The following is a 1,035-nucleotide window of genomic DNA, read 5'->3' on the forward strand; positions in this document are numbered from 1 at the left end:
GCAAGCAGGAACAATTTCAGCTCACACCTATGAAGATATAACGCAGGCAGCACCGTTTTTAGCTCACAATTATGAATGTTCGATGCAGGCAGGGCCGTCTTCAGCTCACGTTTACGAAGGAATGACGCAGGCATGGCCGTCTTCAGCTCACATTTGCGAAGGAATGACGCAGGCAGGACCACTTTCAGCTGACATTTACGAAGGGATGACGCAGGCAGGACCACTTTCAGCTGACATTTACGAAGGGATAACGCAGGCAGGATTATCTTCAGCTCACATTTACGAAGGGATGACGCAAGCTGGAACTATTTCAGCTCACACCCACGAAGAGATAATGCAGGCAGCACCGTTTTCAGCTCACACTTATGAATGTTCGATGCAGCCAAAACCGTCTTCAGCTCACACTCACGAATGGATAATGCAGGCAGGACCATCTTCATTTCACATTTACGAAGGGATGAGGCAAGCAGGAACAATTTCAGCTCACACCTATGAAGATATAACGCAGGCAGCACCGTTTTTAGCTCACAATTATGAATGTTCGATGCAGGCAGGGCCGTCTTCAGCTCACGTTTACGAAGGGATGACGCAGGCAGGGCCGTCTTCAGCTCACATTTGCGAAGGAATGACGCAGGCAGGACCACTTTCAGCTCACATTTACGAAGGGATGACGCAAGCTGGAACTATTTCAGCTCACACCCACGAAGAGATAATGCAGGCAGCACCGTTTTCAGCTCACACTTATGAATGTTCGATGCAGGCAGGGCGATATTCACCTCACACCCACGAATCGATGATGCAGGCAGGATTATCATCAGCTCACACTCACGAATTGATGCTGCAGGCAGGACTGTCTTCAGCTAACACTCAAGAAGGGATGATGCAGGCAGGATCTTCCTTAGTTCAAAACCGAAGTCCAACTCTGAATGAACAAAGAGCAGACGAAGTGAGGAGGAATAAAAGAAAACAATATACGTCGATAAAATCAATTTGAACATCAATTCAAAAATTTATTAGAATAATTATAAAATTCTG

At 46.6% G+C, this 1,035-nt stretch overlaps 1 protein-coding gene across 1 annotated transcript in view; it reads left to right on the plus strand.

The window, feature by feature from the left end:
- Positions 1-78: 78 nt before the first annotated feature.
- Positions 79-1,035, plus strand: part of LOC111615287 — a 13,584-nt gene continuing 12,627 nt past the window's right edge. Inside the window, exon 1 of the mRNA XM_023356710.1 lies at positions 79-946. Within this exon, the coding sequence (XP_023212478.1) occupies positions 83-946 (864 nt within the window). The 5' untranslated portion in view covers positions 79-82. The remainder of the gene's footprint in view (positions 947-1,035) is intronic.

Source organism: Centruroides sculpturatus, unplaced genomic scaffold, assembly GCF_000671375.1.
Source record: "Centruroides sculpturatus isolate CEXI.00-Female unplaced genomic scaffold, Cexi_2.0 scaffold161, whole genome shotgun sequence".
NCBI lineage: Eukaryota > Metazoa > Arthropoda > Arachnida > Scorpiones > Buthidae > Centruroides > Centruroides sculpturatus.